Here is a 16,011-nt window from a genome sequence, read left to right as displayed (position 1 = left end):
GGGTGGGGCCATGCAACCCCTCCCCCCCCTCCCCCCATAGGGGTCACGTGGGGTCACAGTGACCCCTCCCCCCCCTCCCCGCGCGCCCCTCCCCAATAAATAACGCGCCCCCTCCCCCCCCCCGCGTATAAATTAAAAAAGAGGCAAAAAAACCCAAAATCATTTACAAAAAACCCCAAAAAAACCCTCGGGAGGGGGTGGGGGTGGGGGGGAGGGGCGGGGGGGGGAGGGGCACAGATCCCCCCTCCCCCCCCCTTTTGCACCATGGTTTGGGGGTCCCCCCCTCCCCCCATTGAGACCTGAGCCCCCCCCTTCCCCCCCATCCCCCATAGCCCGGGGGGGGGTGGGGAGGGCCCCCCTGAAAAGGACCCGGATGGGGGTGGGGGAGGGGCGGCGGTGGGGGAGGGGCGTGTTTTTGGTTGTGTCTTGGCAAAGGGCCGCCCCTCCCCCCTCTCCACTGACCCCCATTGTAATGGGGGGGGGGCACCCAAGAGTGGGGGAGGAGCAGAGGGGCCCCCCCCATCCCCCACAGTGGGGGGAGGGGCAGCCGGGGGGGTGGGGCTTAAAAAATTGCTATAAATGGGGATTTGTGTATAAAACTGGGGGGGGGGAGGGGCCCCCCAACCCCCCCTCCCCCCCCCACATCCGAGCCCCTCCCCCCCCACATGGGGGGGGGGGTGGAGGGGTGGGGGAGGGGCAATATCACCGGGAATAAATAACAATGTTCATTAGGGGGGAGGGGTTGGGGGGGAGGGGCACGGGACGCCCCCCCCCCCGTCATCATCATCATCACGTGACCCCCCCGATGGGGGGGGCGGGGCTCATCTGGAGCTGGGTGATGGCACCTGCAATGGGTGGGGGGAGGGGTTAGGGGGGTAAAGGGGGAGGGGGCACATGCCCCCCCCCATAACCCCCTATGTGGGTCAACCCAAGCCCATGGGGACCTGGGGGTTTACCTATAGTGGTGTCCCCATAGGGCTGTCTCTATGGGGCTGTCCCTTTAGGGGTGTCCCCATAGCGGTGTCTCTATGGGGCTGTCCCTATAGGGGTGTCCCTGTAGGGCTGTCTCTATGGGGCTGTCCCTATAGGGGTGTCCCCATAGGGCTGTCTCTATGGGGCTGTCCCTATAGGGGTGTCCCTATAGCGGTGTCTCTATGGGGCTGTCTCTATGGGACTGGCCCCATGGTGCTGTCTCTATAGGGCTGCCCCCTTAGTGCTATCCCCATAGCGATGTCTCTATAGGTCTGGCCCCATAGTGCTGTGCCCATACCGGTGTCTCTATAGGGTCGTCCCCATAGTGCCATGCCCATAGTGGTGTCTCTATAGGGCTGTCCCCATAGTGCTGTCCCTATAGGGCTGATGCCATACTGCTGTCTCTATGGGGCTGTCCCCATAGTGCTATCCCCATAGTGCTGTCCCTATGGAGCTGTCCCTATGGGGCTTTCTTCATAGGGCTGTCCCCATAGTGCTATCCCCATAGTGCTGTCCCTATAGTGCTGTTCCTATGGGGCTGTCTTCATAGGGCTGTCCCCATAGTGCTGTCCCTATGGGGCTGTCTCTATGGGGCTGTCTTCATAGGGCTGTCCCCATAGTGCTATCCCCATAGTGCTGTCCCTGTGGAGCTGTCCCTATGGGGCTGTCCCCATAGTGCTGTCCCTATGGGGCTGTCTTCATAGGGCTGTCCCCATAGTGCTATCCCCATAGTGCTGTCCCTATGGAGCTGTCCCTATGGGGCTGCCTTCATAGGGCTGTCCCCACAGTGCTATCCCCATAGTGCTGTCCCTATAGAGCTGTCCTCATAGTGCTGTCCCCATAGTGCTGTCCCTATGGGGCTGCCTCCATTGGGCTGTCCCCATAGTGCTATCCCCATAGTGCTGTCCCTATGGGGCTGTCCCTATGGGGCTGTCCCTATGGAGCTGTCCCTATGGCGCTCTCCCTATGGGGCTGTCCCTATGGGGCTGTCCCTTTGGCACTGTCCCTATGGGGCTGTCCCTATGGCGCTGTCCCTATGGCGCTGTCCCTATGGGGCTGGCCCCACGGGGGGCTCACCAGGGTGAAGCTGTCGTAGATGTTCATGAGCTCCTCGGTCTTGTACTGCTCGAGCACCACGACCCCGTGCAGGGCCCCACTGCGGCGCCGCGCGCAGCCCTCGCAGTGCACCAGGTACGTGTTGCGCCCGCCCGTCTCGCTGGTCACAAACAGGATGTTGAACACCTCCACCTGTGGGGCCGGGGGCAGCAGCGTCACAACGGGGGGGACAACAACGGGACAACAGCGTCACAACGTGGGGACAATGGGACAACAGCGTCATAATGGGGGGACAACAATGGGACAACAGCGTCACAATGTGGGGACAACAACGGGACAACAGCGTCATAACGGGGGGACAACAACGGGACAACAGCGTCATAATGGGGGGGACAACAACGGGACAACAGCGTCACAATGGGGGGCACCACCGGGACAACAGCGTCACAACAGGGGGGCAACACCAGGACAACAGCATCACAACGGGGACAACAGCGTCATAACGGGAACAACAATGGGACAACAGGGTCACAATGGTGGATCAACAGCGTCACAACAGGGGGACAACACCACGACAACAGTGTCACAATGGGGGGCAACAGCGTCACAACAGGGGGACAACACCAGGGCAACAGTGTCACAACAGGGGGACAACAGCGTCGCAACACGGGGGACGCCAGGACAACTGCGTTGCAACAGGCAGACAACACTGGGACAACAGGCTCACAGTGGGGGGACAACAATGGGACAACAGTGTCATGATGGGGACAAGAAGAGTGTCATAATGGGGGCAACACTGGGACAACAGCATCACAACGGGAATAATGTCACAATGGGGGCAACACCATCACAACGGGGGGCAATGTCACAATGGGGACAACAGCGTCACAACGGGGGTCAAGAGCATCACAACAGGGGGGCAACAGTGTCACAACAGGGTTAACAGTGTGGACAACAGCCTCACAACAAGGGGACAACAGTGTCACAACAGGGGGACAGCACTGGGATAACAGCGTCACAACGGGGGGGGGCAGGGGGGTCACCATGGACACAATGAGTGGACAACAGCATCACACCGGGGGTTAGCAGTGGGACAGCGAGAGGCCACCAGCATCACACACGGGGGACAACAGCGTCACAACGTGGGGTCCCCACGGAGACAATGGGTAGACAACAGCATCACAACATGGGGTCCCCATGGAGACAATGGGTAGACAACAGCGTCACAATGTGGGGTCAACAGCGTCACACCATGGGGACAATGAGAGGACACCATGGGGGCAAGAAGGGGCCAGGAGTGTCGCACCATGGGGACAAGGAGTGGGGGACGGCCCAGCCCCACCTCCAGCCCCACTCACGTCGCACTCGTTGCAGTAATAGGCCGGCTCGTCCTTCACCCGCGCCTGGAAGGTGATCTTCTTCCCTGCTCGCACCAGGCTCTCGCGCTGCACCTGACAGTGCTTGATGGACTGCAACAGGCAGTACCTGCAACACCCATTGGCACCCATTGGCACCCAGTGTCACCCTACAGTGCTTGATGGACTGCAACAGGCAGTACCTGCAACACCCATTGGCACCCAGTGTCACCCGACAGTGCCTGATGGAGTGCAACAGGCAGTACCTGCAACACCCATTGGCACCCAGTGTCACCCTACAGTGCCTGATGGACTGCAACAGGCAGTACCTGCAACACCCATTGGCACCCAGTGTCACCCAGTGTCACCCTACAGTGCTTGACGGACTGCAACAGGCAGTACCTGCAACACCCATTGGCACCCAGTGTCACCCTACAGTGCCTGATGGACTGCAACAGGCAGTACCTGCAACACCCATTGGCACCCATTGGCACCCAGTGTCACCCTACAGTGCTTGATGGACTGCAACAGGCAGTACCTGCAACACCCATTGGCACCCGGTGTCACCCAGTGTCACCCGACAGTGCCTGATGGACTGCAAGAGGCAGTACCTGCAACACCCACTGGCACACAGTGTCACCTGACAGTGCTTGACGGACTGCAACAGGCAGTACCTGCAACACCCATTGGCACCCAGTGTCACCCGACAGTGCCTGATGGAGTGCAACAGGCAGTACCTGCAACACCCATTGGAACCCAGTGTCACCCAGTGTCACCCGACGGTGCTTGATGGACTGCAACAGGCAGTACCTGCAACACCCACTGGCACCCAGTGTCACCCTACAGTGCTTGATGGACTGCAACAGGCAGTACCTGCAACACCCATTGGCACCCAGTGTCACCCTACAGTGCCTGATGGACTGCAACAGGCAGTATCTGCAACACCCATTGGCACCCAGTGTCACCCAGTGTCACCCAGTGTCACCCTACAGTGTCTGATGGACTGCAACAGGCAGTACCTGCAACACCCAGTGTCACCCAGTGTCACCCTACAGTGTCTGATGGACTGCAACAGGCAGTACCTGCAACACCCAGTGTCACCCAGTGTCACCCTACAGTGCTTGATGGACTGCAACAGGCAGTACCTGCAACACCCATTGTCACCCAGTGTTACCCGACAGTGCCTGATGGACTGCAACAGGCAGTACCTGCAACACCCATTGGCACCCAGTGTCACCCTACAGTGCTTGATGGACTACAACAGGCAGTACCTGCAACACCCAGTGTCACCCTGTGTCACCCTACAGTGCCTGATGGACTGCAACAGGCAGTACCTGCAACACCCATTGGCACCCAGTGTCACCCAGTGTCACCCGGTGTCTCCATCCCCACCATGTCCCCATACTCAGGGTGTCCCCACCCCTGCCCCTGTGTCTCTCTGTGTCTGTGTGGGTGTCCCTGTGTTACCCCAGTGCTATCCCGTTGTTACCCCTTTGTTACCCCTTTGTTACCCCGGTGTTACCCTGTTGTTATCCCGTTGTTACCCCGTTGTTATCCCGCTGTTACCCCGGTGTTATCCCGATATTACCCCAGTGCTATCCCCTTGTTACCCCAGTACTAGCCCGTTGTTACCCCATTGTTACCCCAGTGCTATCCCGTTGTTACCCCACTGTTACCCCATTGTTACCCCACTGTTACCCCGCTGTTACCCCACTGTTCCCCCCTGTTCCCCCCCTCACTTGATCATGCTGTAGAGGTCGGGGTCGCTGATCTTCACGGTGCGCGCCACGTTCCAGGACACGTGGATCATGGGCACGATGGACTTCACGTTCTTCACCTCGTTCCACTCGTAGCGCTCCAGCGCCAGCTGGTACTGGTAGGCTGGGGGCAGGGGGGCACTGGGAACACATCCCCCGACCCACACCCCATACACCCCATATCCCATACCCCACATCCCATACCCCATATCCCATATCCCATACCCCATACCCCATATCCCACACCCCACATCCCATACCCCACATCCCATATCCCATACCCCATATCCCATACCCCACATCCCATATCCCATACCCCATACCCCACATCCCATATCCCATACCCCATACCCCATGTGTACCCCATGTACCCTATTCCTCATACCCCATATCCCACACCACATACCCCATGTACCCCATACCTCATACCCCATGCCCCATACCCCATATCCCATACCTGTACCCCATGTACCCTATTCCTCATAGCCCACACCCCCCATGTACCCCATACCTCACACCCCACACCCCATGTACCCCATACCCCACACCCCATATCCCATACCCCATGTACCCCATACCTCACACCCCACACCCCATACCCCATGTACCCCGTACCCCACACCCCCCATGTACCCCATACCCCATATACCCCATACCCCACACCCCCCATGTACCCTATACCCCATATACCCCATACCCCACACCCCATACCTCATGTACCCCATACCTCACACCCCATACCCAACACCCTCCATGTACCCCACACCCCATACGCCATGTACCCCATACCCCATGTACCCCATACCCCATACCCCATGTACCCCATACCCCCCACCCTCCATGTACCCCATACCCCACACCCCCCATGTAACCCATACCCCACACCCCATACCTCATGTACTCCATACCCCATGTACTCCATATCCCATACTTCACCCCATACCCCATGTACCCCATACCCCACACACTCCCCCCCATAGATACCCCATACATCCCATACCCCCTATACCCCATACCCCACACCCCATACCTCATGTACCCCATACCCCATGTACTCCATATCCCATACTTCACCCCATAACCCATGTACCCCACACCCCCCCCATGTACCCCACACCCCCCATGTACCCCATACCCCATGTACCCCATACCCCCCACCCTCCATGTACCCCATACCCCACACCCCCCATGTACCCCATACCCCACGTACCCCATACCCCATGTACCCCATAACCCACACCCCATACTTCACCCCATACCCCATGTACCCCATACCCCACACCCCCCATGTACCCCACAACCCCCATGTACCCCATACCCCACACCCCATACCTCATGTACCCCATACCCCATGTACTCCATATCCCATACTTCACCCCATAACCCATGTACCCCACACCCCCCCCATGTACCCCACACCCCCCATGTACCCCATACCCCATGTACCCCATACCCCCCACCCTCCATGTACCCCATACCCCACACCCCCCATGTACCCCATACCCCACGTACCCCATACCCCATGTACCCCATAACCCACACCCCATACTTCACCCCATACCCCATGTACCCCATACCCCCCACCCTCCATGTACCCCATACCCCACACCCCCCATATACCCCATACCCCACACCCCATACCTCATGTACCCCATACCTCACACCCCATACCCCACACCCCCCATGTACCCCATACCCCACGTACCCCATACCCCATACCCCATGTACCCCACACTTCACCCCACAGCCCCCCCCACCGCCGGTACCTGTCAGCGGCCCCACATTCCAGGCGATGTTGTTGCACCACCCCGTGGCCTGCACCCAGTGCACGGTGCCGGCGTTGATCCACACCAGGTCCCCGGGGCGCTGGACGAAGCGGTACACGGGGATGTTGGAGCCGTACAGGTCCTCCAGCACCGGCCACCACGAGCCCGTCAGGTAATCCACGCCGTGCCTGCGGCACCCACAGCCTCACACAGCGCCCCACGGAGCCCCACTGCGCCCCACAGAGCCCCACTGTGCCCCATGGAGCCTGCCCCATAGAGCCCCACTGTGCCCCACAGAGCCCCACTGCGCCCCAGCGAGCCCCACTGCGCTCCATGGAGCCTGCCCCATAGAGCCCCACTGCGCCCCAGAGAGCCCCACTGCATCCCATAGAGCCTGCCCCATAGAGCCCCACTGCGCTCCAGAGAGCCCGACTGCGCCCCATAGAGCCTGCCCCAGAGAACCCCACTGTGCCCCATAGAGCCCCACTATGACCCAGAAAGACCCACAGAGACCCAGAAAGACCCACTGCTCCCCAGAGAAACCCACTGCGCCCCATAGAGCCTGCCCCAGAGAGCCCCACTGTGCCCCACACTCATAGTACTCCCTAGAGCCCCACTGTGCTCCAGAGAGACCCACTGCGCCCCACAGAGACACAGAAACACACTGCCCCATAGACAGAAACCCATAAAGACCCACTGTGCCCCACAGAGCCCCATAGAGCCCCACTGCAGCCCAGAGAGACCCACTGTGCCCCATAGAGCCTGCCCCATAGAGTCCCACTGTGCCTCAGAGAGCCTGCCCCATAGAGCCCCACTGTGCACCAGAGAGACCCACAGTACTCCACAGAGACCCAGAGAGCCCCACTGTGCCCCATAGAGCCTGCCCCATAGAGCCCCACTGAGCCCACCCCATACAGGCCCACTGTGTCCCAGAGAGCCCCATTGATCCCCATAGAGCCCCACTGGGCCCCATAGAGCCCGCCCCACAGAGCCCCACTGTGCCCCACAGAGCCCCACTGTGCCCCACAGAGCCCCACTGTGCTCCACCCCTTTTTCCTAAGCCCCACCCCTTTCCCCATCCCTCCTCATTGTGCCCTATGGCTCCGCCCCTTTCATTTCAGCCCCGCCCCTTCGCTTTAGCCCCTCCCCTTTCCCCCACCCCTCACCATTGTGCTTTATGGCTCCACCCCTTATCTTTAGCCCTGCCCCTTTCTAATTGCCCTTTATGTCACGTGACCCCATCCTTTCCCCTAGGCCACGCCCCTTTGCCCATAGACCACGCCCTTTTGTACTAAGCTCCGCCCCTTTCCCCATCTCTCACCATTGTGCCCTATGGCTCCACCCCTTCCCATAAGCCCCGCCCCTTCCTTTAACCCCGCCCCTTCCGCTAAGCTCCGCCTTTTCACCCTAAGCTCCGCCCCCTTCCCAACCCTTCATTATTGTGCCCTATGGCTCCACCCCTTTCGTTTAGCCCCGCCCCTTTCCCATCCCTCACCATTGTGCCCTATGGCTCCGCCCCTACCCCTAAGCCCCGCCCCTTTCCCATCCCTCACCATTGTGCCCTATGGCTCCACCCCTTCCCTTTAGCCCCGCCCCTTTCCCATCCCTCACCATTGTGCCCTATGGCTCCACCCCTTCCCTTTAACCCCGCCCCTTCCCCACCCCTCCCCATTGTGCCCTATGGCTCCACCCCTTCCCTTTAACCCCGCCCCTTTTCCACCCCTCACCATTGTGCCCTATGGCTCCACCCCTTCCCTTTAACCCCGCCCCTTTCCCATCCCTCACCATTGTGCCCTCTGGCTCCGCCCCTTCCCCACCCCTCACCATGGTGCCCTATGGCTCCGCCCCTTCCCCTAAGCCCCACCCCTTTCCCACCCCCACCATTGTGCCCTATGGCTCTGCCCCTTCCCCATTCCTCAGCATTGTGCCCTATGGCTCCACCCCTTCCCCTAAGCCCCACCCCTTAGCATTGTGCCCTATGGCTCCGCCCCTTCCCTTTAACCCCGCCCCTTTCCCATCCCTCACCATTGTGCCCTATGGCTCCACCCCTTCCCCTAACCCCACCCCTTAGCATTGTGCCCTATGGCTCCGCCCCTTCCCTTTAGCCCCGCCCCTTTCCCATCCCTCACCATTGTGCCCTATGGCTCCACCCCTTCCCTTTAACCCCGCCCCTTCCCCACCCCTCACCATTGTGCCTTATGGCTCTGCCCCTTCCCCACCCCTCCCCATTGTGCCCTATGGCTCCACCCCTTCCCTATAACCCCGCCCCTTCCCCACCCCTCACTATTGTGCCCTATGGCTCCACCCCTTCCCTATAACCCCGCCCCTTCCCCACCCCTCACCATTGTGCCCTATGGCTCCACCCTTTCCCTTTAACCCCGCCCCTTTTCCATCCCTCACCATTGTGCCCTATGGCTCCACCCCTTCCCCTAAGCCCCACCCCTTTCCTACCCCTCATCATTGTGCCCTATGGCTCCGCCCCTTCCCCATTCCTCAGCATTGTGCCCTATGGCTTCACCCCTTCCCTTTAACCCCGCCCCTTTTCCACCCCTCACCATTGTGCCCTATGGCTCCACCCCTTCCCTTTAACCCCGCCCCTTTCCCATCCCTCACCATTGGGCCCTATGGCTCCGCCCCATCCCCACCCCTCACCATTGTGCCCTATGGCTCCGCCCCTTCCCCTAATCCCCACCCCTCACCATTGTGCCCTATGGCTCTGCCCCTTCCACTAAGCCCCGCCCCTTTCCCATCCCTCACCATTGTGCCCTATGGCTCTGCCCCTTCCCCATTCCTCAGCATTGTGCCCTATGGCTCCACCCCTTCCATTTAGCCCCGCCCCTTTCCCACCCCTCACCATTGTGCCCTATGGCTCCACCCCTTCCCGTTGAACCCCGCCCTTTCCCATCCCTCACCATTGTGCCCTATGGCTCCGCCCCTACCCCTAAGCCCCGCCCCTTTCCCATCCCTCACCATTGTGCCCTATGGCTCCACCCCTTCCCTTTAGCCCCGCCCCTTTCCCATTCCTCATCATTGTGCCCTATGGCTCCACCCCTTCCATTTAGCCCCGCCCCTTTCCCCACCCCTCACCATTGTGCCCTATGGCTCCACCCCTTCCCTTTAACCCCTCCCCTTCCCCACCCCTCCCCATTGTGCCCTATGGCTCCACCCCTTCCCTTTAACCCCGCCCCTTTTCCACCCCTCACCATTGTGCCCTATGGCTCCACCCCTTCCCTTTAGCCCCGCCCCTTTCCCATCCCTCACCATTGTGCCCTATGGCTCCACCCCTTCCCTATAACCCCGCCCCTTCCCCACCCCTCACCATTGTGCCCTATGGCTCCACCCCTTCCCTATAACCCCGCCCCTTCCCCACCCCTCACCATTGTGCCCTATGGCTCCACCCCTTCCCTTTAACCCCGCCCCTTTCCCATCCCTCACCATTGGGCCCTATGGCTCCACCCCATCCCCACCCCTCCCCATTGCCCCCCATGGCCCCGCCCCTCCCCTTTGGCCCCGCCCCTCGCCTGTCGCAGAAGCCGCTGATGGTCTCCCAGTAGTGCTCGTGCACCGCGAACCACTCGCAGTCTCCGGGCCCGATGTTGATGTTCACCGAGCAGAAGTTGTTGTTCTCCTGGTGGCCTGCGGGGACAGCGCCCTCATGGCACCCCATAGGGACCCATAGGGACCCATAGGGACCATAGGGACCCATAGGGACACATAGGGACCCATAGGGACCATAGGGACACATAGGGACACATAGGGACCCATAGGGACCATAGGGACACATAGCGACACATAGGGACACATAGCGACACATAGGGACACGTAGGGACCCATAGCGACACATAGGGACACATAGGGACACATAGGGACACATAGCGACACATAGGGACACGTAGGGACCCATAGCGACACATAGGGACACATAGGGACCCATAGGGACACATAGGGACACATAGGGACACATAGGGACCCATAGGGACACATAGGGACCATAGGGACCATAGGGACACATAGGGACCCATAGGGACACATAGGGACCCATAGGGACCATAGGGACACATAGGGACCCATAGGGACACATAGAGACCCCATAGAGACACATAGGGACACATAGGGACACATAGGGACACATAGAGACCCCATAGAGACACATAGGGACACATAGGGACACATAGAGACCCCATAGAGACACATAGGGACACATAGAGACCCCATAGAGACACATAGGGACACATAGGGACGCATAGGGACACATAGGGACATATAGGGACCCATAGGGACACATAGGGACACACAGGGACATATAGGGACACATAGGGACCCATAGGGACACATAGGGACCCATAGGGACACATAGAGACCCATAGGGACCACAGAGACCCATAGAGACCCACAGGGTCTATATACACCCCATCGATGTCACCCCATCGATGTCACCCCACAGTGTCTATATACACCCCATCGATGTCAACCCATCGACGTCACCCCACAGGGTCTATATACACCCCATCGATGTCACCCCATCGATGTCACCCCACAGGGTCTATATACACCCCATCGATGTCACCCCACACTGTCTATATACACCCCATTGACATCACCCCACAGGGTCTACATACACCCCATCGATGTCACCCCATCGATGTCACCCCCCACTGTCTATATACACCCCATTGATGTCACCCCATCGATGTCACCCCATCGACATCACTCCACAGTGTCTATATACACCCCATTGATGTCACCCCATCGTTGTCACCTCACAGTGTCTGTATACACCCCATCGATGTCACCCCATCAATGTCACCCTACACTGTCTATATACACCCCACCGATGTCACCCCATCAACGTCACCCCAGTGTCTGTATACATCCCATCGATGTCACCCCATCAATGTCACCCTACACTGTCTATATACACCCCATCGATGTCACCCCATCGATGTCACCCCACACTGTCTATATACACCCCATCGATGTCACCCCATCAATGTCACCCCACAGGGTCTATATACACCCCATCGATGTCACCCCATCAATGTCACCCCACAGTGTCTGTATACACCCCATCAATGTCACCCCATCAATGTCACCCCACAGGGTCTATATACACCCCATCGATGTCACCCCATCGATGAGACCCCACAGGGTCTATATACACCCCATCAATGTCACCCCACACTGTCTATATACACCCCATTGATGTCACCCCATCGACATCACCCCACATGGTCTACATACACCCCATCGATGCCACCCATCGATGTCCCCCCACACTATGTACACCCCATCAACCCATGTCACCCCACACTGTCTATATACACCCCATCAACACCACCCCACAGTATCTATATACACCCCATCAATGTCACCCCATCGACGTCACCCCCCAGTGTCTATATACACCCCACTGATGTCCCCCCACACTACGTACACCCTATCGACGCCACCCCATCGATGTCCCCCCACACTATGTACACTCCATCGACGTCACCCCATCGATGTCCCCCCACACTGTCTATATACACCCCATCGATGTCACCCCATCGATGTCACCCCATCGACATCACCCCACAGGGTCTACATACACCCCACCGATGTCATCCCATCGACATCACCCCAGTGTCTATATACACCCCATCGACATCACCCCACAGGGTCTACATACACCCCATCGATGTCACCCCATCGACATCACCCCACAGGGTCTACATACACCCCATCAATGTCACCCCATCGACGTCACCCCAGTGTCTATATACACCCCATCGATGTCACCCCACACTGTCTATATACACCCCATCGATGTCACCCCATCGATGTCACCCCATCGACATCACCCCACAGGGTCTACATACACCCCACCGATGTCATCCCATCGACATCACCCCAGTGTCTATATACACCCCATCGACATCACCCCACAGGGTCTACATACACCCCATCGATGTCACCCCATCGACATCACCCCACAGGGTCTACATACACCCCATCGATGTCACCCCATCGACATCACCCCACAGGGTCTACATACACCCCATCGATGTCACCCCATCGAAGTTACCCCATCGACGTGTCGTGTGTGTGTGTCCCCCCCACACTATGCACACACACCCCACCGCGGGTGCTCAGCCCACCGTCACCCTCCCGCCGCCCCAGCGGCTGGGTGCCGTTGGGCGCACTCACCGGGGGTGCGGCTGCCCGGCACCTTCATGTAGAGCTGCACGGTGTTCATGCCCAGGATGGTGTGCCCCACATGGCTCAGCATGTTCCCCGTGGACGACACGCGCATGAAGGCCGGCAGCTTGAGCAGCTCCTGCAGCTGAGGCTTCCACCTGCGGGACCAGGGGGAACAGGGTGGCACCCGTGGGGCACGGCACCCAATGGAGGTGGCACCCATGGGGCACGGCACCCAATGGAGGTGGCACGCATGGGGCACGGCACCCAATGGAGGTGGCACACATGGAACACGGCACCCAATGGAGGTGGCACCCATGGGGCACGGCACACAATGGACATGGCATCCAATAGAGGTGGCACCCATGGGACATGGCACCCAATGGAGGTGGCACCCAGTGGAGGTGGCACCCAATGGAGGTGGCACCCATGGGACATGGCACCCAATGGAGGTGGCACCCAATGGAGGTGGCACCCATGGGACATGGCACCCAATGGAGGTGGCACCCAATGGAGGTGGCACCCATGGGACACAGCACCCAATAGAGGTGGCACGCATAGAACACGGCACCCAATGGAGGTGGCACCCAATGGAGGTGGCACCCATGGGACACAGCACCCAATGGAGGTGGCACACATGGAACACGGCACCCAATGGAGGTGGCACACATGGGGCACGGCACCCAATGGAGGTGGCACCCAATGGAGGTGGCACCCATGGGGCACGGCACACAATGGACATGGCACACAATGGAGGTGGCACCCATGGGACACAGCACCCAATAGAGGTGGCACGCATAGAACACAGCACCCAATGGAGGTGGCACCCAATGGAGGTGGAACCCATGATGCATGGCACCCAATGGAGGTGGCACCCATGGGGCACGGCACCCAATGGAAGTGGCACCCATGGTGCATAGCACGCAATGGAGGTGGCACCCATGGGGCACAGCAACCATGGGGCACAGCACCCAATGGAGGTGGCACCCATGGGACATAGCATCCAATGGAGATGGCACCCATGGGGCACGGCACCCAATGGAGGCGGCACCCATGGGACATGGCATCCAATGGAGGTGGCACCCATGGGGCATGGCACACAATGGAGGTGGCACCCATGGGGCACGGCACCCAATGGAGGTGGCACCCATGGGGCATGGCACACAATGGAGGTGGCATCCGTGGGGCATGGCACCCATGGGGCACGGCACCCAATGGAGGTGGCACCCATGGGACATGGCATCCAATGGAGGTGGCACCCATGGGACACAGCACCCAATGGAGGTGGCACCCATGGGGCACGGCACCCAATGGAGGTGGCACCCATGGGACATAGCATCCAATGGAGATGGCACCCATGGGGCACGGCACCCAATGGAGGCGGCACCCATGGGACATGGCATCCAATGGAGGTGGCACCCATGGGGCATGGCACACAATGGAGGTGGCACCCATGGGGCACGGCACCCAATGGAGGTGGCACCCATGGGGCATGGCACACAATGGAGGTGGCATCCATGGGGCATGGCACCCATGGGGCACGGCACCCAATGGAGGTGGCACCCATGGGACATGGCATCCAATGGAGGTGGCACCCATGGTGCATGGCACCCATGGGACGCGGCACCCATGGGACACAGCATCCATGGGACATGACACACAATAGAGGTGGCACCCATGGGGCACGGGACACAATAGAAGTGACTCCCATGGGACATGGAACCCAATGGAGGTTGCACCCATGGGACACAGCAACCATGGGACACGGCACCCAATGGTGCTGGCTCCCATGGGACACAGCACCCAATGGAGGTGTAGCCCATGGGACATGGCACCCAATGGAGGTAGGACCCATTGGAGGGGGCACCCATGGGACACAGCACCCAATGGAGGTTAGCCCATGGGACATGGCACCCAATGGAGGTAGAACCCATTGGAGGTGGCACCCATTGGTGTGTTGTCCATGGACCACATTATCCATGGGATGTGTCACCCATTGGAGATGTCACCCATGGAAGGTGGCATCCATGGGGAGTGTCACCCGTTGGACATGTCACCCATAGGTGAGCCCCATCACCCATAGGTGAGCCCCAACACCCATAGGTGAACCTCAACACCCATAGGTGAGCCCCAACACCCATAGGTTCACCCATCACCCATAGGTGAGCCCCATCACCCATAGGTGAGCCCCATCACCCATAGGTGAACCTCAACACCCATAGGTGAGCCCCAACACCCATAGGTTCCCCCATCACCCATAGGTGAGCCCCAACACCCATAGGTGACCCCAACACCCATAGGTGCCCCATCACCCATAGGTGAGCCCCAACACCCATAGGTTCCCCCATCACCCATAGGTGAGCCCCAGCACCCATAGGTTCTCCCATCACCCATAGGTTCCCCCATCACCCATAGGTCCCCCATCACCCATAGGTGAACCCCAACATCCACAGGTCCCCCGTCACCCATAGGTGAACCCCAACACCCATAGGTTCCCCCATCACCCATAGGTGAGCCCCAACACTCATAGATGAACCCCAACACCCATACGTCCCCCATCACCCATAGGTCCCCCATCACCCATAGGCTCCCCATCACCCACAGGTGCCCCCATCACCCATAGGCTCCCCATCACCCATGGGTGCCCCCCCCTCACCTCTTGGCATCCGAGAGGTCGATGTTGGTCCCAAACTTGATGATCTGGTGGGATTTCTGGTCGGGGTTGCTGGGGGGGTTGGGGGGGGGAGGACACATGGGGACACCCATGGGTGCCATGGGGTCACCAGGGTGTCACCCATGGGTGCCATGGGGTCCCCAGGGTGTCACCCCCCCCATAGAGGACAGGGGGTGGTCCTACCTGGGGGGGGTCTCTGTGGTGCTGTCAGGCTCCTCGGCCTCCTCATCCTCACTGTCCTTGTCCTCCTGTGG

General features: G+C 59.7%; 1 protein-coding gene across 1 annotated transcript; it reads right to left on the bottom strand.

Moving 5' to 3' along the window:
• Positions 1 to 257: 257 nt before the first annotated feature.
• LOC134164309 (lysine-specific demethylase 6B-like) lies at positions 258 to 16,008 on the bottom strand (the record flags this gene model as incomplete). The annotated part of the gene is made up of 9 exons (XM_062619909.1): positions 258 to 845; positions 2,050 to 2,220; positions 3,387 to 3,513; positions 5,123 to 5,264; positions 6,907 to 7,094; positions 10,428 to 10,542; positions 13,093 to 13,241; positions 15,740 to 15,808; positions 15,941 to 16,008. Coding segments are annotated over 9 exons (1,053 nt in total), but the record flags the coding sequence as incomplete, so codon positions are not given.
• Between the last annotated feature and the right edge of the window lie 3 nt (positions 16,009 to 16,011).

The sequence above is a fragment of the Pezoporus occidentalis genome, unplaced genomic scaffold, assembly GCF_034315485.1.
Source record: "Pezoporus occidentalis ecotype Australia unplaced genomic scaffold, CSIRO_AGI_Poc_V1 ctg1057, whole genome shotgun sequence".
In the NCBI taxonomy this organism is placed as follows: Eukaryota; Metazoa; Chordata; class Aves; order Psittaciformes; family Psittacidae; genus Pezoporus; species Pezoporus occidentalis.
This window is presented reverse-complemented; position numbering and strand designations above follow the sequence as displayed.